Source organism: Neoarius graeffei, chromosome 4 (genome assembly GCF_027579695.1).
Source record: "Neoarius graeffei isolate fNeoGra1 chromosome 4, fNeoGra1.pri, whole genome shotgun sequence".
In the NCBI taxonomy this organism is placed as follows: domain Eukaryota; kingdom Metazoa; phylum Chordata; class Actinopteri; order Siluriformes; family Ariidae; genus Neoarius; species Neoarius graeffei.
In genome coordinates, this window is record NC_083572.1 from 81778978 (window position 1) to 81799844 (window position 20867).

The 20867-nt window shown below is 41.4% G+C and overlaps 1 protein-coding gene across 1 annotated transcript in view; it reads right to left on the reverse strand.

Annotated features, from left to right (window-relative positions):
* Nucleotides 1–10903, reverse strand: part of tomm70a (translocase of outer mitochondrial membrane 70 homolog A (S. cerevisiae)) — a 46526-nt gene extending 35623 nt beyond the window's left edge. Inside the window, exon 1 of the mRNA XM_060919825.1 lies at nucleotides 10591–10903. Within this exon, the coding sequence (XP_060775808.1) occupies nucleotides 10591–10815 (225 nt within the window). The 5' untranslated portion in view covers nucleotides 10816–10903. The remainder of the gene's footprint in view (nucleotides 1–10590) is intronic.
* Between the last annotated feature and the right edge of the window lie 9964 nt (nucleotides 10904–20867).

Genomic DNA, 20867 nt, shown 5'->3' on the forward strand with positions numbered 1-20867 from the left:
GGAATCGGTAGCCTGACCGATTCGTTCATGTTTGTGGTGCCATTTGTTTGTTGACGCGTGTTGAAATGGAAGATTGGTTGTTGACATGATTTCCAGTGATGCTTTGGTGCTGCTGTGGATCAGATGTGTTGAGTAGCCTGACTGTTTTTTTTTTTTTTCTTGCGTGTGGTATCATTGTTGACGCGAGGTTGTTTTTTGAACATGCCAATGCGGACACGATTTCCCCTGATGAGTTATGACTTCAGACGCGATGCGTGTGTGGAGTCCGCGTGATATGTGCGTAAGATAGGCTTCTCATGTGTTTGGAGATCCGCGCTCTGAGACAAGCGCAGGCACCCCCCTCCCCCCCAAGGGAAAAAAAGGGACCCCCTGAAAATATCGGCATAGTTCGAACACTGGGTTGGAGAAAGTAATGGCAAATAGTGAGTGCACAAACCATAGAAGGTAAACTGTACACAGCGCCAGGGCAGTGTGATGGTATGTCTACTTTTAGATTGTGTTAGCTTATCAATGAACACACTCGTCACTCGACGAGTTTCACATCTTTATGACAGATACTAAAATGTGTGTTAGGTATTATTGTTGCAGTCTAAGCAGTCATTGTAGCAGCTAGATGAGCGAGAACCGAAAGGGTCTGTGCCATAAACCGTTATTTCTTCATGTCCAAAATGGCGGTCGCGTTTACGAAGGTCACGTGAGTGAAAAGGGTCTATAGACCCCTTCACTGACGTCACCCGAAACCGGAAGTAAACAGACCCTGCGCCATATTGGAAGACCAACAAACTCGTGATTAGGGGGAAATAATGGCAGCAGTATGTGAACCCATGAGAATAAAGTGGAGTGGCAAACGACTTAAACAAACAAATCTGAGCTGTTTTATTTATGATTTATTGGCCCAACAGTAGACTTGAAAGAAACCTGTGTGAGACTTGGCAAAAAACTGGGGATATAATGGATAAGTCTGTGCATGATCTGCGGACACTTTGAGGTAAGCAAACGCAAGAAATTCAGATTTAAAACATGCTAAAGTGGCCCCAAGTTGATAACTGTATGAGGAGCAAGCCTCCCAGACTTCTACAATTTAATAATAATAATAATAATTTAGGATGGTTTGGGGCTTGCTCGCTGCTGCCAGGTTGGTTGTTGAGTAGCCTGACTGTTTTTTTTTTTCTTGCGTGTGGTATCATTGTTGACGCGAGGTTGTTTTTTGAACATGCCAATGTGGACACGATTTCCCCTGATGAGTTATGACTTCAGACGCGATGCGTGTGTGGAGGTGTGGAGTCCGCGTGATATGTGCGTAAAATAGTCTTCTCATGTGTTTGGAGACCCGTGCTCCGAGACAAGCGCAAGCGCCCCAAGGGAAAAAAGGGGCCCCCTGAAAATATTGGCATAGTTCGAACACTGAGTGTAGGCACTGGGTGTAAACAACAAATAGTTTACAATGTCTGGGTAGCAAACAGATGGCAGAATTGGTGTCAGGTCCTCCTTAGGTTTCCATTCTTCTTTGCCGTGAGTCTTATCATATGGGTCAAACCCATCAATCACAGCCAGTTTCTCCACATACCGTGCCCTTTCTGCAGCTGGTAATGCACTCACATAACCAGAATTATCAGCAGGGCTTTGAACCGGTTCAAGGAACGAAAACGAAAACCGGGAACTTTTTCTATTTCACATGGAACAGAAACGAAACCAGAAACTTTATTATTTTTTATGTTCCGGAACAGAAACGCTTATTAAAAATAATGGTAACCGGTTAATACCGGTTTTTATTTCGTTCCTCAAAGTTTCCGTAGCCTACAAATAAAAAAGCCATTCTCCTCCTGCGCAAGTTTCTATGACCCGCTGGGGTTCACTTCCTGTGTGACGTTCGCTGACTGAATGGAGAGAGCAGGAAGGTGGACTACTATCATGTCTCATGTGATAATAAGTGAATTACTGAGTGTCTGAGCAAAGAAGAGCCTGAACGATGCAACCTCCCTATTGGCTGTTTGTAAAAAAGTATCAATTGTTGCCCTTCCCACGGGAATCATCGTGGGCTCGAGAGACGAGACCTGACGAGTTAGTTCGTTGGTAGCAGAACAAAATGTCTGGACACAAATCGGGTTTTCAGAAAAGGAAAGAAAATAAACGGAGGGTTGAAAATACAAAAAAGGAGGCAGAAAATGCAAAACGAGTTTTAAGGTAGGACAAATGGTTACTTTTCTGAGGCAGCCCGCCGTGGCTGCCTGCAGGCTTATTTATTATAGCCCATTTAGTTAAAATAGTTGATATAAAATGTTTATAGTTATGTGATGGTTGTCCTGATTTAGACTGGTGTTTTTTTTGGGGGGGGGGGGGGGTTGCGCGATGTTGCACCCGGGTCCAGATTAGGGCAGAACCGGCCCTGGCTACATTTCAGGTGTAGTTTGTTTTATGTATGTATGTACTTGCATAGATGTGTACTTGGTCTTCCAATATGGCGCCTAACAAAATCTCGCGGCGCGGTGACGTCATGCGGTAGCCCTCTATAGGGCCTGACTAGCCTTTGGTAACGCACTAAACGAATTATCTTTCATTTTTGGCACTTTTTCTGTTTGTGTAGATGGGAAGACATACTGAGAATCCAAATCGCCAACATTTGAAATAATAATTGTTTTGAATTATTTCATCTTATTTAATGAAGGTTGTAATAGAATTAGCCTACATTTGGCTTAAGCTGGATGAGACAGAGACATAATTTTATAGCCATTTGTTAAACAGCTGACAGGGAACGTAATTAACCGTTCCGGGAACGAAATTTTTTTGTTCTAACCAGTTCGGGAACGTCTATTTAATGGTGGAACCCAAAACCGGAAACGTTAAAATTCCGTTTCTGTTCGGAACGAACCAATAGGAAAAAAATTCTGGTTCAAAGCCCTGATTATCAGCCATCGTGTCACTTTACTCTCGCTCGTACTTTGTTTTATATTGTGTGCATGTACTTGGTCTTTCAATATGGCGCCTAACAAAATCTTGCGGCGCGGTGACGTCATGTGAAAGGGGTCTATAGTCAGCTGGGATAGGCTCCAGCTTGCCCACGACCCTGCACAGGATACAGTTGAAACATTAATCACCCAGCCCTACATTAGACAGACTGCCAAAGTAGTTTTTTTTTTACAATGTATGATTTTCATCCATGACAGCAAAATTGGGCTAAAAGTCAGACAGTGTAAACCTGGCCTAAGTCTAACGCTGGTTTAACCTTAAAGCGAGATGCCCTTTCGATTTCATAAAATCGGTGAAATTTAGCTCCCTCTGAAATTTGGTCATTGTGATGTGCTTATTTCTGTAATACCTCACAAAATATCAGGCCATCCTGTGGCTGGGAAGTTATTTAATTTGAGCGGATTCCCGAGCAAATGTGCATGAAATCGCTCGCGTCGTGCAGTCAAGCAGGCAGCAGTAGTCCGTGTGCGCATGCGCAGGTTTACCTTTGACCGTGCACTGACAGTTACATCATTTTGTCGCTAAATGAACAGCTGATCACATCGAGGTGTTCGCTGAGCGCCAATATTTATTAGTTTGATCCTGTGTTTCCTTTCCTTCACAACATAACGTCTTTTTTTCTCGCTTTCCGTTACTGTAGCCGGTCTTTCACGTTTCATTCGCACACTTGCGTCCTCCATTTTTCTCTCCTGTTTCAAATTTGTATCCCACAATGCCTTGCGCCAACAGGGAAAGCTCACCATGTGATGCATGACGTAGTATCTTGAATTGGGTCATGGTGAAGCAGGAAAAAAATAGCGGAGAATTTAGGGCCACATGGCCCTAAATGTGTTCTATTTTTTAAAAAAAAAAATATATATATATATATATATATCTCCTAATAAAATTGATTCGAATTCAGTAACTTTTGGTCCACTAAACAAAAATAATTGTGTGTCAGGGAAAATTCTTTTTTTATGACCTACACTTGAAAAAAATCTGAAAGGCAGTACAGTTTTAATTCCTATTTTAAATGCTTTGTCTTGATTAACCAAATGGTTTCATATCCATAACGCTATATTCCATACCTCCCACAGTATCATCCAGAATATGTGAATTAATGAAACCCTTTCGATTACTGGTCTTCCACTTGAAGACCAGGGTCTTCTTGATGCTCAGCTTGAAGGCAGCAAGTCAACTTCACAATATAATTCCCTCAATGTCCCACATGCTCTGCAATTGTTCACATTTGCATGTAATTCAGCACTTTGCAACTTGTCTCACTAGCAGTTTCTCTCTCTCATGGGTGTGTCGAACATTACAGTTATCGGTTGTAGGCGCTGTTTACACATACCCGGGTATTTTTAAAAACGCATATTTTCTAAACTCCGTTTTCCAAAATAACTTCGTGCACACAGCTGCGTTTTTTTTAAAATTACGTTTATATTGATCCGCATAAATACGCTGTCAAGAGCTGTTAAACTCGGTGGCAGTGTTAGAAGAATGACAATTCCACACAAGCCAATCGGAAGCCTCATCGAGAACCGCCGACAGAAGCGCGCATGTGAGTACACTCACCCTGTATGTGGATGAAAATCTGCTAATGGGTAATAATATGTAACAAATCATGTCAAAATTCATATTCTTTTATTGAAAAATTAAACTACATCATATTAAACTTTTATTATTTTATTAAACATATTAACAATTGAAAAGATAGTAATCACACTGGATTTTCAAAAAAATCATCTGCGAAGTTATCAAATCTACGCTTATGCATGTTATTTTTTGACGGAAAAAAATGAAGTATTTTTACTTTTTTTCTCCTTATTTTACAAAACTCCATGCATATAAGAATGAAATAATCAGGTTTTTACAATACTTAATGGAAAATATCAAAGATCTTTCCAGAAAATGAGAATACAATTATTCAAGAAACAGGTGAAAAGATTCACGACCAAGAGCCAAGGTGATAACTTTTCTGTTATCACTTATGAACCGACATAAGAATTCATTGTGAAGAAATCCTCATAACATAACAGTAGTAACTTACTATTAACATTAAGGATTGGAAACAGGACTCTGTGGAACAATACAATACTAAAACACGTGGGTTAGTATACTTATGCATGTTACTTTTGACGGACATAAATTACCAAAGATGAATTCATTGAAATGTACTCTAATTGCACTATAAGATCTGACTAGGGAAAGGGGAATATGAATATTTAAGTAACAGGAGAAATCTAAGACTAAAATTATATTGTAAAATTCATAAATGAAGACTACAACATGAGTATTGCACACAGCCGGAACTGTCTGATAGTAATATGCATGCACCATAAAGTAATAAATGAGACTTAAAATTTGGATTACAGCCATGGAAACATATTTCTGGGCCATCAATCTCTTCCTTTTTCCAACAAGTCCACTTAAAGCTCTCTGACTCTAGAAGGAGACCTGTCTGACATGGTGACAAGTACACCCAAAGCAAATTTTATTTATCTTCAATTGGGGGACGTCAAAATATAACGTGCATAAGAAATGTCCGTCAGATTGTAACGTGCGACTTCCTGCTTCCGTCAGGGACCAACACATTCCACACGATCATTCACCCTCCCGGCAAATTCTTTCAGTTGCACTGGCGTCAATTTTTGTTTACATCCATTATGAAGTATTTCAGCCAGTTCCCCGATCGCTACGGTTCATTTTTAGTGAGTGAAGAACAAATCTATACTTGCGTGCGTTACGTATTACGCACGTTAGCTTTCTTGACAGACTGCAAACACACGCTGCTCAGGCGGCCAGTTTCTCCATCTTCTCGGAAAGCGATGATGTCATCAAAACTTGTGGTAGTGTGGATTTCCTGGAGGTTTGTGTATCATGCGGTGCTCTGCCGGTCGGAGATATACGATACAGTCTTGTGTACGTTATTTTCTGACAGACAGCGATCCTTTGATTTTACCATCGATGTATTTTGAAAACGGGCAGATTCCAAGGCGAGAAATAATTATAAATCAATTGGTGCTTTTATATTAAAGTGATTGATTACATATATTGTTCTATATTAATGTTTTTAGTTGGAATATTCTTATTCACAAGTTGATGTTGACTTCTGACGGACACCGTAACGTGCATAAGGGTCTTTTTTTAAAATGATTTTTTCGTGTTTAGAAAATGTGCAGGCCCATTGTATATGGTTTTTTAAACACTTCAGTAAACCTGTTTTATGGAGTGTAGTTGATTTAATTCCGACAATAAGTTGTATAGCAATCAAACCTTGTCGAAGCTGGTTAGTCAGAACTGTTACAGTCGGGTGTCTAAAATTCACCAACTTCAAAAAATTAATTCATGATTTTATTGGGAAAATATAGCTTGTGATATCTGAAGTTGTCAACATTATTTCTGAGAGCAATATTATTTTATTTAAACCAAAAAATATCCAATTTATGTTTAAAATAGTGGATAGAGATGATTTTTTATATGTGTCTCACCATTATTACCCATTAGCAAATTTTGACTCATGTATGGACGTACCAACTCTGCGAGTGACAGGAGTGAGGAGCGCGACATTCTGAAATTTTCCTGCCATTCCTCCGGGACGACAACGCCATTCTCAAAATTCTCCCACCAGATAGCAGTCCGTCCAGGTCGAACCCAAAATCGCCGATGCTGGCGGTGGTACGGTCGGGCTCTTTTGGTCACCAGAAGCTCCGCAATTGCTGCCCTCCGAGCCCTAATGCGTCTCTGCTGGTCAATGAGCTTTATTCTCAAAAGCAAACAGGTGAATATAGCTCTTAATAACAGAAATGCTGCTACTCTGAGTGTTTCCATGCTTGTCATATGTACAATGGTCACTCTTTTGTGGCGCGAAGAGTGCCTAAAACTCCGTTTTGGTCTCTTTACACACAAACGCAAAACGGAGTTTCCAAAAAATCTCCACTTTGGCCGGGGTTTTTAAGAAAGAATCGTTTTCAGAGGAAAAAACTCCGTTTGTGTATAAACGAAAGGCACAAACGAAGGCAAAGGTCTGCGTTTTTAAAAATACCCGGGTATGTGTAAACGGCGCCGTAGACATGCACTATCCAGTGCTCCTTTGTGTTTTTCTTTACTTCCAATGAGAAACAGCAGTAGCCAAAAATGTATAGCCTACAGCCCACTATACAATTTACACACCACTTTTCTTTAAAAAAAGCTTTTAATTTTGATGTATAAATGGTACATGCAGGGCTTCACACTTGCCTTGTTGTTAGATCAGCCAAACAAGCTGACCGCACTCGCTACATACACTCACCAGAGGACTCAACCATCTCTAAAACTTGGGAGGAAGTAGCATTCTTCTTTGTAATGTCTCTAAGCACATTAAACGAGAGGATAAAATGGATCCGTAAGTGGATTATATACATTTTTCTAAATGTAAACCGATTGCAGGTTAGAACTAAAGAAGATATGACCACATCTTGTCTTATGCACACTGCATTGGCTCCCAATCAAATTTCGTATTGATTATAAAATACTACTATTGACCTTTAAAGCACTGAACGGTCTCGCACCACAGTACCTGAGCGAAATTTCGGTCCTTTATGACCCGCCACGCCTACTTGGATCAAAAGGTGCAGGCTATCTGCTGGTTCCTCATATAGTGAAGGCTACATCAGGGAGCAGAGCCTTTTCTTACAAAGCCCCACAGTTATGGAACAGCCTTCCAAGTAGTGTTCGGGACTCAGACACAGTCTCAGTGTTTAAGTCTAGGCTGAAAACATATCTGTTTAGTCAAGCCTTGTGTTAACGGTGTTTATTTGGTAAAGGAGTAGATCTGGAGGGTCCTCAGACAGTGTGTTTTGGTAAACTGGGATGTATGGATGCTGTCAGTCCCCACTCGCTTGCTCACTCGAGTTTGACGACGGTGTAGTGGCTGCTGCTTTATGTCCCTTCATGCCTGTGTTACCTTCTGGCTCTCTCCTTTTAGTTATGCTGTCATAGTTAGTTTTGCCGGAGTCCCTGCTTGTACTCAGCACAAAAGGTATACTGCTCCTACTTATTCAGGTGACATTGGGCATACCTAACAACCTGTGTTTCCCCCCCCCCAAAAAAAAATCTGTCCCTCTGAGTTACATGTCAATCCTGGGATCGAGATTCTGACCCCTTCTGCTCCTCGGACCTGCCTGGTGCCCTGTGTCTGGTCGGAGTCTCATCACGTCGCTCCTGTGGAGGACGGCCCCATATGGACAGCTAAGTCACACTTGGAAGATGCTCTGGACACTTACAGTAATGCTTTTATGGCCGAGGACTACAGTTGACTTACTTACTTTAGGACTGCAGTTGTCATGAACAGTTTTGCACTCAAGTTTCCATCAATGAAGAGTTTATATCATCAACGAAACTGACTTCATGTTTAAACTGTTAATGTTATAGTCATGTTGTCTGTTGTTGCCCAAATGAGGATGGGTTCCCTTTTGAGTCTGGTTCCTCTCAAGGTTTCTTCCTCATGTCGTCTGAGGGAGTTTTTCCTTGCCACCGTCGCCACAGGCTTGCTCATTGGGGATAGATTAGGGATAAAATTAGCTCATGTTTTAAGTCATTCAAATTCTGTAAAGCTGCTTTGCGACAATGTTTATTGTTAAAAGCGCTATACAAATAAACTTGACTAAAGCTGTGAGTGGAGAACTGAAGAAATGTCAGAGCACATATGCGCCAAAGGACTGGTCCGAGGAATCATTCAGATTTGTCACATGATCATGTCATACTATCGTTTGCACCTCTGTGCTTTTTCTATGGAAAAGTAATGGTTGCCCGCTCCTTGCTATTTTGAATAATGTTTTGTATTCTGAGAAAGAAAGATCAAGTCAAGTTTATTTGTATAGCGCTTTTAACAACAGACATTGTCACAAAGCAGCTTTACAGAATCTGAATGACCAAAGACATGAGCTAATTTTATCCCTAATCTATCCCCAATGAGCAAGCCTGTGGCGATGGTGGCAAAGAAACCTCCCTCAGACGACACCTCAAGAGGAACCAGACTCAAAAGGGAACCCATCCTCACCTGGACAACAACAGACATGATTATAACCTTAACAGTTTGAACATGAAGTCAGTTTCATTGATGTTATAACTCTTCATTAATGGAAACCTGAGTGCAAAACTGTTTAGGACTGCAGTTGTCATGAAGTTAGCAAGTCAGCTGTAGTCCTCAGCCATAAAAGCATTACTGTAAGTGTCTAGAGCGTCTTCCAAGTGTGACTTTCAACTGTCCATCTGGGGCCGTCCTCGACAGGACCTCATCAGAAAGATGAGCTGCTCTGAAAGTTTGGAGTATATGGGTTCATGATGGGTGGCACGGTGGTGTAGTGGTTAGCGCTGTCGCCTCACAGCAAGAAGGTCCGGGTTCGAGCCCCGTGGCCGGCGAGGGCCTTTCTGTGTGGAGTTTGCATGTTCTCCCCGTGTCCGCGTGGGTTTCCTCCGGGTGCTCCGGTTTCCCCCACAGTCCAAAGACATGCAGGTTAGGTTAACTGGTGACTCTAAATTGACCGTAGGTGTGAATGTGAGTGTGAATGGTTGTCTGTGTCTATGTGTCAGCCCTGTGATGACCTGGCGACTTGTCCAGGGTGTACCCCGCCTTTCGCCCGTAGTCAGCTGGGATAGGCTCCAGCTTGCCTGCGACCCTGTAGAACAGGATAAAGCGGCTAGAGATAATGAGATGAGATGGGTTCATGACATGCTGCGCTCATTTTAGTTGCATGTGCCTGTTTTTTTTTTTAAACAGTCAGTCAATCTCAGAGCCTGTGTTATATGCATTACACTGGATGCCAAAGTAATTAGTTCAAAACATATGTAATACAAAGAAAAAGAGGGTGTCTATTTGGGATTGAGCGTAATTCAAAATGAAAGTCGGAGAGATTAAAAAAGCAAATTCTCAGCAACAAAACTCACACACATCACTACACAGACTATGAAATATGGCTCTCAATGGAGGATTTAACTCCAACCACCAGCACCACTCTCCTCTTACAAAGCCAAACTCCCCTGGAGTTCATCAGTACAAGTACATACACGGGAAAAAAAGTTTTAACTAAAACTATACAATAAAATCCACTCTTGTCCGCAACATAAAGAATGCCACTCTCACTTCTTCTTGAGTGAGCTAGCTAGCCAGCTAGCTAACCTGCTTAAGTAGCTTTTGTTAGCTAGCATCAGTACTTAAAACGGCTTTTTGTTGTTATAAAAGTGCAGAAATAAATCCACAATACCGGAGGACAGCTACTGAAATAAAATAGCCGTTATAAAGGATAAACAACAACAAAAAGTTTGATGGAAATAAAACAGCTAGCCAGAGTAGCATGCTAACTAGGCTGTTAGCATGCCGCTGTCTGGACGCATCTCAAATCCCTTAAGTCCTCCCTATACACGTGCACTACGCTCACTAGAGTATCTACAGCCTCGGTAGGGTACTATATATACATAAGGAGGTCATTTAGGATGCGACTCTTAGCCGTAAGACGACAGGTAGATTTAGATCAGCTGAGACTATGAAACTGAAACGAACAAATCGTGTTAGTGTCGACCAGCAGGCCAGCTCGAGCACTCACACGGTTTGTAAGCGTGTAATAAGGTTGTAGATGTTTTCCTGAGACGGTGGTGAGTTACCATGTTGTCCTGCTCGCTGCCTTCGGGAGTTTTCCTCTCCTCATTGCGCTCACTCGGCTTGTCTTTGCCGCTGCTCGAGGCTTGACTCCGGCTCCGGTTCCACAGGTACGCGGCTCCGACCCCGAGCACGATGGGAGTCCCGACCAGCAGCGCCAGCTGCCACCGGGGCAGTCCGGACCCGGCCTCAGGTTCGATGGGCTTTGAAGCGGCCATCGGTCCCAGCATGCAACACTCACACACACAAACTGACTTTAGCAGTTAACGGAAATCACTGAGAGGTCAAACAAGGAGCGAAAGCATTGTGGGATACTGGAGGACTCTCGGTAAGAAACGCAACTTCCGGGAACATAATAAGAGTACGAAATGGGGGTGTCATGGCTCAGGTCATTTCCCGATCCCTCCCCGTCTCTCTCTCCCGCTCATTTCCTGTCTCTCTACACTGTCCTATCTATAAAAAAAATAATAATAATAATAAAAAAATAAGAGTACGAAACGCAACTTCCGGGAACATAATAAGAGTACGAAACGCAACTTCCGGGAACATAATAAGAATACGAAATGGATGGCAAAACAAATTTGTGAAGTCCATCAATGGGCAGTTCAGTGGGGATTTAGAATCTCAGTAGAGAAGACAAAAGTGATTATTTTCTCTAGGGGAAGTGTAAACCCTGAGCTAAAAATCCTCCTGTCAGGGAGTGAGTTGGAAAGAGTGGATGTTTTTAAAGGAACAGTCCACCGTACTTCCATAATGAAATATGTTCTTCTCTGAATTGAGACGAGCTGCTCCGTACCTCTCCGAGCTTTGCGCGACCTCCCAGTCAGTCAGACGCGCTGTCACTCCTGTTAGCAATGTAGCTAGGCTCAGCATGGCCAATGGTATTTTTTGGGGCTGTAGTTAGATGCGACCAAACTCTTCCGCGTTTTTCCTGTTTACATAGGTTTATATGACCAGTGATATGAAACAAGTTCAGTTACACAAATTGAAACGTAGCGATTTTCTATGCTATGGAAAGTCCGCACTATAATGACAGGCGTACTAAGCGCTGCCGAAGCGCGCAGAAGGTGTTAGTACGCCTGTCATTATAGTGCGGACTTTCCATAGCATAGAAAATCACCACGTTTCAATTTGTGTAACTGAACTTGTTTCATGTCACTGGTCATATAAACCTATGTAAACAGGAAAAACGCGGAAGAGTTTGGTCGCATCTAACGACAGCCCCAAAAAATACCATTGGCCATGCTGAGCCTAGCTACATTGCTAACAGGAGTGACAGCGCGTCTGACTGACTGGGAGGTCGCGCAAAGCTCGGAGAGGTACGGAGCAGCTCGTCTCAATTCAGATAAGAGCATATTTCATTATGGAAGTACGGTGGACTGTTCCTTTAAATATCTGGGGGTGTGGTCTGACAAGAAGTTGACCTGGGCCTTCCATATCCAGAAAATGGTGGATAAGTGCAAAAAAATTCTAAATGTCATGAGATGTCTGTGTGGGGTTGAATGGGGAGCATCAAGGGGAGCACTGAGAGCAATTTATACTGGACTAATGAGGTCAGTATTTGACTATGGATGTATAGCCTATGGGTCGGCCTCTAAGTCAATGTTGCACAAGTTGGATCTAATGCATAATCAAGCCTTGAGAATATGCTGTGGAGCAGTCAAAACCTCACCAGTGAACGCAATTCAGGTTGAGGTGGGGGAAATGCCCTTACAGTTGCGAAGGGAGCAGCTTGCCCTGGTATACTGGGTTAATCTCGGGGGTCATGATGAGAGTCACATAGTACAGCCAGTCCTGACTCATTGTCAAGAGCGACTACATGAGGGAGGGAGGGAGGGAGGGAGGAGCTTTGGGTGGACTGTCAAGGACAGGGTCGAGAGCATGGGGTTAAGTGGACTTGATATCGCCCCAACACTGTCATACCCTATAGTTCCCCCTTGGACATTGGAAGAATTAAAAGTGGACTTTGGGCTGCTTGAGGAAAGGCAAGAGGGTGAAGTGGACAAATGGAGAGTGAGTGGGTACATATCAGAACACTACAACCAGTGTATGATTTTGTACACAGATGCCTCAAAGGGTACAGACAAAAGGGTGGGAGTGGCACATGTGGTCCCTGATCTTGGGTTGGCCATATATAAGAGGCTGACAGACGATCTGGCGGTATACACAGCGGAACTGGTAGCCATATGGTTTGCCCTGCTTTGGTTAGAGGATAATGACATGAGAAACAGGCAAATAGTTATAGCATCTGACTCTAGTTCAGCCCTTCAAAGTATTCAGCTCTCTCACTCAACAACCAGGGATGACATTCTATTTGAGATTCTTCAGCTGGCAAGTGCATTACTAAAGGCGGGTTTTAAGTGTTCTTTTTTATGGGTTCCTGCTCACATAGGGGTTGAGGGGAATGAGATGGCAGATAAATATGCCAAAAGAGCAGCAAGCAAAGAGAATATAGATACGCACATAAAGTATTGCAAGGCAGAAGTAAAGAGCATAATTAAAACCAAAATTAACAGTAAATGGCAGCAGCTCTGGGAGAGTGGACCCACTGGGAGGCATCTTTTTAACATTCAGCCTCAAGTCTTGAAAATTGTTGGTGATGGGGGTGCAAGGCAAAAAGAAGTGGTGTTGGCCAGACTGAGAATGGGGCACACAAAGCTGAATAGCACTCTCGCTGAAATGAACAGGTAACTGGTAACTGCGAATTCTGCATGGGAAGCCCAGAAACTGTAGAGCATGTCACTGTAGGAAATACCAGCAAGAGAGACAGGTTTTTATTGAACACGTAGAGGCCAATGATACAACATTCAGACTAAAAAATATTTTACAAAGAAGTAATGGGAAGATTTTATTTTTTTTGTTTACTTTTTTGAAAGAGACAGGTCTAATAAGACGCATTTAATTTTTTAGAAGAGGCAACTACTGTTCCACACTCCAGTCCAGCGGTGGCGGTAATACACCGAAGTCGTTGTCAACCGCCATTCAAAAAGAAGAAGAAGAACAAAACAAATTTGGTCTGTTATGCATATTTTGGATGGAAATGGAAACATACTTGAGCTAAATGATTTTAATGCTAAATATAGTATGAGTTGCTCCAGTGAGACCTATAGGAAAGTCACACAGAATATCCCAAGAGCCTTTATCCATTTGATTAAGAATAATATTTGGAACATACCAACTCCAAATTTACACAAAGTAAAGATAGATGATCTGGATTTAGTAAACAGGCAGTACTTAGTAAACACTTTATATTCAAGTATAACAAGTATAACAAAAAGCTCACTCATTCTGAAAGATTATAACAATCCTGATTTATTATCTATTCGAACAAGATACTTAAAATTCCCAATTTCCCCAAAATGTAAAGAAGTTCATTTTAAAACTATAAATAACATTTATCCCTCAAATGAATTTATAAAGGGCGGCATGGTGGTGTAGTGGTTAGCGCTGTCGCCTCACAGCAAGAAGGTCCGGGTTCGAGCCCCGTGGCCAGCAAGGGCCTTTCTGTGCGGAGTTTGCATGTTCTCCGCGTGGGTTTCCTCCGGGTGCTCCGGTTTCCCCCACAGTCCAAAGACATGCAGGTTAGGTTAACTGGTGACTCTAAATTGACCGTAGGTGTGAATGTGAGTGTGAATGGTTGTCTGTGTCTATGTGTCAGCCCTGCGATGACCTGGCGACTTGTCCAGGGTGTACCCCGCCTTTCGCCCGTAGTCAGCTGGGATAGGCTCCAGCTTGCCTGCGACCCTGTAGAACAGGATAAAGCGGCTAGAGATAATGAGATGAGATGAATTTATAAAAAGAAGATTTAAATTTGATGTAGAAAACTGTTATATTTGTAAAACAGATATGGAAACGACAGAGCACCTGTTTTACAAATGTGAAATTGTCCAAAGTTTGGAAATCTCTCCATGATTTAATATCGTCCAGCTCCAGAAATATTGACTCCTGGTCCTTTCAAAATATTCAAATAGGAGTACTCCTTAAAGATAAGAAAACTGAGTTTTTGGTGAATAATCTCATTTTTACAAAATATTACATACACAAGTGTCGATATGCCAAATCCCCCCCATGGCCTGCTCTTAAGAATGAACTGTCCTTGTTACAAAAATGTCTGAAATATATAAACAATCCCCATGCAAATATACTGTACACATTCATAGCAGAAGTTAACCTTTCATAAACCCCTTGTTTTTTTGTTTTTTAATCCATTTTACATATATTGTATATATATGTATTTGATAAGTTTTCTTTTCAGATTATATTTTCAGAGGAGGTGTGATTTTATGTTGTAATATAAAATAATTCTGTTTATGTTTGAATTTAATAAAAAAAATAAGAATACGAAATGCCCTCTTCTGTCTCAGACATTATTAACATAATTGTATTAAGGGGTAAATATCATATTCACTGTGCAAAATGGAGAAACTGTAAGCCCTCCTTCCCTGGATTTATTAATGACTTTAAATTTTTTTTTTTTGTCTCTCAAAAAAAATAGACTGCAAAATTGCAAGAAAAACAAGTATAGACATTGCTCATTATTTGTTATTGTAATTTATGAATCCTTTTGCTTTTGTGTCTCTGCTCCGTTATGTGTTCATTTAATTGCCTAATTTAAAATGTAATTTACATGCACCTTAGTTGTTTTTTTTTATTTGTTTTTGTTTTTCTCTTACATGTATCCCCTAATCTTTAATTTTAATCCATATCCTCCCTGAGAGTTTGCATAAATTTGTTTAATAAATAAATAAATAAATAAATAAATGGGAACTAAAATAATACAAAATGCAACTTCCGGGAACATAATAAGAGTACGAAAACGCATTTCAAAATCATGAATAAGATTTATCCTGTGGCAGAGCTTCTAAAAAAAAAGATTAAATTTTGATGTGGATCAGTGTTCCTTCTGCAATAATGATGATGAAACACTGGAGCATTTGTTTTATGTCCTGTTTCTCATTATTTTTGGTCAGATATAAAAAAAAACTGGGTATCACTTAAAATGAATGTTCCATCCTTTGAATTATATCATACTGTTTTCTACATGGATAATTTGCCCTCTTCTGTCTCAGACATTATTAACATAATTGTATTAAGGGGTAAATATCATATTCACTGTGCAAAATGGAGAAACTGTAAGCCCTCCTTCCCTGGATTTATTAATGACTTTAAAATGTTTCTTTTTTTGTCTCTCAAAAAATAGACTGCAAAATTGCAAGAAAAACAAGTATAGACATTGCTCGTTATTTGTTATTGTAATTTATGAATCCTTTTCCTTTTGTGTCTCTGCTCCGTTATATGTTCATTTAATTGCCTAATTTAAAATGTAATTTGCATGCACCTTATTTGTTATTGTATTTTTTCCCTGACATGAATCCCCTAATCTTTAATTTTAATCCATATCCTCCCTGAGAGTTTATATTTTTCCACTGTTCAATTAATTAAAAAAAAGGAAAAAAAGAATAAGAATACGAAACGCAACTTCCGGGAACATATTAAGAATATGAACACGAATAAGAATAATATGTTCGTTTTCTTCTATATTTTTACATTATATTTACAGCCTGATTCTTTCCCGACAATAACATTTCACTGTGAGCTAAATTATTTTAAATGTTAAAAATTAAATTAAATATGTCTGATTTTCGATATTCTCATAGATAACTTATATATATATATATATATATATATATATATATATATATATATATATATATATATATATATATAAAACAAATATTGTAAATAAAATCCTAGCATACACTTTATTTGAAAATTATTACATAATAAAGAAATTACACGATCAGGAAGTGAAATAGAAATTGTAGGCGGCTACAATTACCGACACCTTAGTGATCTTTTGGCCAAGTAGAAAAGACGTTCAATTGAGGTATTTCACCTGACGTCACAGGGTCACGTGACGCCCCGGTGTCCGCCATTTTGGACGGCAAGCTAGCTAATGTCAACAACAGTAGCTAGTATGTTACTGTAGCAATGTTTACGTTCAGTCATTTGGATGACTGTTAAAACCTTTCAGTCTCAAGTTTTTCCTTTACTGGATTTACTAGTTTACTGAGCCAGCGAGCCCCGGAGCGCTAGCTAGCCGGCCAGCCAGCCCCGGAGCGCTAGCTAGCCAGCCAGCGAGCCCCGGAGCGCTAGCTAGCCGGCCAGCCAGCCCCGGAGCGCTAGCTAGCCGGCCAGCCAGCCCCGGAGCGCTAGCTAGCCGGCCACCCAGCCCCGGAGCGCTAGCTAGCCGGCCAGCCAGCCCCGGAGCGCTAGCTAGCCGGCCAGCCAGCCCCGGAGCGCTAGCTAGCCGGCCAGCGAGCCCCGGAGCGCTAGCTAGCCGGCCAGCGAGCCCCGGAGCGCTAGCTAGCCGGCCAGCGAGCCCCGGAGCGCTAGCTAGCCGGCCAGCCAGCCCGGGAGCGCTAGCTAGCCGGCCAGCGAGCCCCGGAGAGCTAGCTAGCCGGCCAGCGAGCCCCGGAGCGCTAGCTAGCCGGCCAGCGAGCCCCGGAGCGCTAGCTAGCTAGCACCAGCCAGCCCCGGAGCGCACTCAATAAACTAGTAAATACAGTAAAGGAAAAACTTATAACGGGCCATGTCTCAACAGACTAAGAAGTTATTTCAATGACATTTAATAACATTTTGTTTATCCTGAGGACCGAAAGTAAATGAAAATGTGAACAAACCTTAGCTGTCAGTGAACAATCCTGGTGGAAGCAGGTAAATGTCATTCTCTAAGCCTGCTAACCTCAATTTTTGCAAATACCTCTCCCTCTGCTCGCCCTGTAAATGCCCTACGTCGCTGGATAGTGAAGGTGTTTTCTGCATCTCGCTCCTTTTTCTTTTATGTTTTTCGTTTGTCGCCTTCCTCGCATTCAAACTGATTCGAGCCGTGCCGTCCAAAATGGCAGCATCACATGACTTGGTCACGTGAGTGAAATACCTCAATACGTAAATTGTGCACGAATAATTACTCAAACTTCCACTGGGGGGAGAGAGAGAGAGAGAGAGAGAATGAGTTGATGCGACTGATAGTGCAGCGGTTAATTGCATATTTCATAAGAATCCTTCAAATGGTGACACAAGCATGAAATTCTCCACAAATATGCTTTAATGTCCTCTCTTTTAGAAAAGGGTCCTGGCCACGCCAAAAATTCAAGATGGCCGCCATTTTCCAAGATGGCTGCCCGAATGTGACAATTTTTTGTTATTTTCCCTCTTTTCTTAATTTAATTTTCCAAGTGAACCATGTTTATGCTCTTATATGCTAATTTTACAGATTTTGTTGTCTCTGATATAAATTTAAGAAGGTTAGCCTTCAATGTGGTGCCGAAAATGGCTGCTACTCCTTGAAAATTATGATTTATCCATTGTAAATTGAACATATTTAACACACACATGCAATCGTTTCTGGATGTGGATCTTGGTTGGTGTGGTGCAGGAAACAACGACCTTATGAGGCCATCCCGCCAACCAAAGCCGCTCTTCTCCAACATACCAAGCGTGCTGCCTACCAGGCCGGTTGTGTGTGGGGCCAGGCAACCCTGTGTCAGCCTGAACCTGAGAGTCCTGCTGACTGGGGATGGCAGAAGTCTGGTGAACAGTGGCACGTTTTCTGGACGGCCAATGCTCCCATAGCCAAGAGCTGTGAGCAACTGACCAAATGTGGTTGCAAAACCAGCTGCCGTGGTAGATGCAAGTGCTTCAGCCTGGGCCTTGTGTGCACAGCACTCTGCTCCTGCAAATGTGAACTGTAGATAAATTTTGCGCATTGATTTTGTTTGTCTTTTGTTGGATGGCATGCGTTGTCAGACCATCACTTTTGGGATTATTGTGACTTCCTACAGCCTAAAGGTTTTCTATATAGTTGCAAATAAGTTAGAGTTAAGTTAGCCATAAGTGTTTAGAGTTAGAGTTAAGTGTTAGAGTTAAGTGTGTTTTAGAGTTAAGTGTTAGAGTTAAGTGTTAGAGTTAAGTTAGTCATAAGTGTTTTATAGTTATAAGATATGTATAAGATTGTGTAACAGTATTACTACACTGTAAAAAATGATTTGTTGTTTTAACTTAAAAAAGTTAGTGCAAGGGCTGCCTTAAGGGCTGCCTTAAAATTTTGAGTTCACTGAAATTAATATAGTAAGTTCACAACAATTTAACTTACTATGTGAATTCCAGTGAACTCAAAATTTTAAGGCAGCCCTTGCACTAACTTTTTTAAGTTAAAACAACACTTTTTTTTTTTTTTACAGTGTAATGTAGATATTAAGATAACACTAGAGGGCAGTAACAGATACGAGATAAGATAACATAGAAGTTATAGATGTCACTGTAAGTAAAACAAATCAAATCCTGTTGCTTTCTTTTCAATGCAGTTCAATGCAATTAATTTTTTTTTGTTGTTGGATATCTTCGCTGATTGCGCATAATAGAACAACATTTTCTTCTCTTCTTTATTTTCTCTGGGGCTGGAGCCAGGTTCGCCTGGTTTGGTGGCCCCATGATAACTGGGCTGTGCCCAGTGCCACTGCTGGTCTGTGGCTGGATATGGAGCAGGCAGAGCTGGGCTCTCCTAGCTCCGATAGTTTAGGTTGGACTTGGAGGTCTTCTTTGTTTAAATCTTGAATGACATGGTAGATTGTGGGAAACAGTTCATGATCACAATCCCATGATTTAAAGTTCATTTAAATGGAAAAAGCATGTTTATTTCAACAGATATATGGTCTCGGTGTGAGATTGCCAGATACTGATGGCGGCCATCTTGAAAAAAGGTCGCCATCTTGAATTTTCACGTGGCCAGGATCCTAATCTGAAAGAGTATATCCAGGAGGGTATCTGTGCAAAATTTCATGCTTGTGTCACCATTTGAAGGATTTTTTCAGTTATCTGCTCCACTATGAGCTCTGTCGAAAATCTGGAGAGCTCATAGGAGTGAAGCCAGGTGGCCGCCATCTTACCACTCCCACTGGAAGCTATACAAACTTTCATCCATCTCATCCATTATCTGTCCGACAGGCAAGCTGGAGCCTATCCTAGCTGACTATGGGCGAGAGGCGGGGTACACCCTGGACAAGTCGCCAGGTTATTGCAGGGCTGACACATAGACGCAACAATTCACACTCACATTCACACCCCTACGGTCAATTTAGAGCCACCAATTAGCCTAACCTGCATGTCTTTGGACTGTGGAGGAAACCCATGCAGACACAGGGAGAACATGCAAACTCCACACAGAAAGGTCCTCGTCAGCCGCTGGGCTCGACCCCAGGACCTTCTTGCTGTGAGGCGACAGTGCTAACCACTACACCACTGTGCCACCCGTACACAAACTTGGACAAGTTATATATGTAGTTGGTGAGAAAAATTAGAAGAAAAATGGCTACATGTGCAACACTGAACTGTACAAATTGTCAGGTTAAAGGTTGTGGATGGACATTTCACCTGTGAGTATTGAGATATAACTATCCATCCATCCATTATCTGTAGCCGCTTATCCTGTGCAGGGTTGCAGGCAAGCTGGAGCCTATCCCAGCTGACTATGGGTGAGAGGCGGGGTACACCCTGGATAAGTCACCAGGTCATCACAGGGCTGACAAATAGAGACAAACAACCATTCACACTCACAGTCAATTTAGAGCCACCAATTAACCTAACCTGTATGTCACCTGTGAGTATTGAGATATAACTAAATATAAAATAAATATTTAATTTATAATATTATATATATAAAAATATTTTATAACCTTTTATCTTTCATATATTTCTTCCAGATGTGTGAGTGTGTGTGTATATATATGTGTATACAGGTAGTTGTTGACTTACGACTGCGTTTGGTTACGACTGACCGGTCGTAAACCGATCTGGTTGTAAGTCGGCCTATGTTAAATGAACGTAAGTATATTGTGATGTGTAATGATATTGTAATCATCTTAAAGTCTTATTTTATCAACATTTTCTTATTTCATTACCTTGGCTCATTATTTGGTTGAAGTCAAACACTGCATACTACACTGCGTACAGTACAATTCATTTAATATGTGCAAAACAAAAAATATGAAATACAGGTGTGAAAAATAGAAAACATTTTAGTTTGAAACATACCAAAATACAAATGTAAAACATAGCAAAATACAAAATTTATTGACTGCTGGCATCACTGGTGCTTGGCTGTGGGTCGTCTACGTCATCATCAGCTGTTGCAGCGCTCGGGTTGGCGGGAGCATTTGCTTGTTTCATAAACCAGGAGCTGGGGCGGAAACTGTATGATGGAGTGCGCGAGGGAGCGTGAGAG